The 1,015-nt window shown below is 68.2% G+C and overlaps 1 protein-coding gene across 1 annotated transcript in view; it reads left to right on the top strand.

Annotated features, from left to right (window-relative positions):
- The window catches only part of SNAI3 (snail family transcriptional repressor 3), a 7,538-nt gene extending 6,540 nt beyond the window's left edge, over positions 1–998 (top strand). The window contains exon 3 of the mRNA XM_019505255.1: positions 693–998. Coding sequence (XP_019360800.1) covers positions 693–874 — 182 coding nt within the window. The 3' untranslated portion in view covers positions 875–998. The remainder of the gene's footprint in view (positions 1–692) is intronic.
- Positions 999–1,015: the final 17 nt, after the last annotated feature.

Consider the following 1,015-nt stretch of genomic DNA (forward strand, 5'->3'; position numbering starts at 1 on the left):
CCTGGCAGGGCTGGGCGGGGGCAGCGTGCTCCGCTCGGACGCTGGGAGCAGACCCCCGTCCCCCACCGCTGCGAGACTCCTGGCTGGAGGCGCTGGGCTCCGCTCGGGGCTTTGCCCGCCTTCCAGTCCCGGGAAGCTGAGTTTACTTAGACTTTGCTGGGGCCGGATGGCAGGGGATGGGGGGAAACGACCGGCCCGGCTGCACGGCAGAGGATGAAGGGGGTGTGTGCGTGGCAGAGGGGTGGAGGGGGTGGCTTGCAGGGTCCAGGAAAGGCAGGCATCCCCCGGGCTAGCCCGCAGGGCTATCTCTGGTGTCCCTGGGGGACCCCAAGCCCATGTGCTGCAGCCCAGGTAGGACCTTGGGGCATCTGGCAGCCGGAAAACATTTGGCTTGCAGGAAATGGGACACCCTGGCTGCCCCCAGACCCTGTGTATGGGTCCGGCGGCTAGCTTGGGGGCTCCCACATCCCCCTGGGAGCACCTGGGGGGTGACTGGTTGGCTGCCCCAATGGCTTCTCCTTTCTCTCCCTGGTCCCCAGCCTGGAGATTGGGGCCTGGCATGGCTGGGAGCAGAGGCTCCCATGCGGAGGCCTGGGGGGTTCGACCTGTGGGTGCAAGGAGCTGCTGTTCTCTGCCTGGGGCGGGAGGGTTGCTGGGTCTGGCGGCTGGCCTGACGGCCTCTCCCCTTGCAGGCGAGAAGCCGTACAGCTGCTCTCACTGCAGCCGCGCCTTCGCCGACCGCTCCAATCTGCGCGCCCACCTCCAGACCCACTCGGACGTCAAGAAGTACCAGTGCCGGGCCTGCACCAAGACCTTCTCCCGCATGTCCCTGCTGGCGCGGCACGAAGAGGCCGGCTGCTGCCCGGCGTCCTGATGTGCCCGCCCGGGGCTGCTCCCAGCAGCCGGGGACAGAGCAACCGGCTCCCTGCCAGGCTGTCAAGGGAAAGGCCCATGCAATGGGCATCTTCAGCACATGCACAGGGGAGGCCTGGCTGTCCTGCCCGTCACCCACATC

This window comes from Gavialis gangeticus, unplaced genomic scaffold (genome assembly GCF_001723915.1).
Source record: "Gavialis gangeticus isolate Ggan-Ray unplaced genomic scaffold, GavGan_comp1, whole genome shotgun sequence".
NCBI lineage: Eukaryota > Metazoa > Chordata > Crocodylia > Gavialidae > Gavialis > Gavialis gangeticus.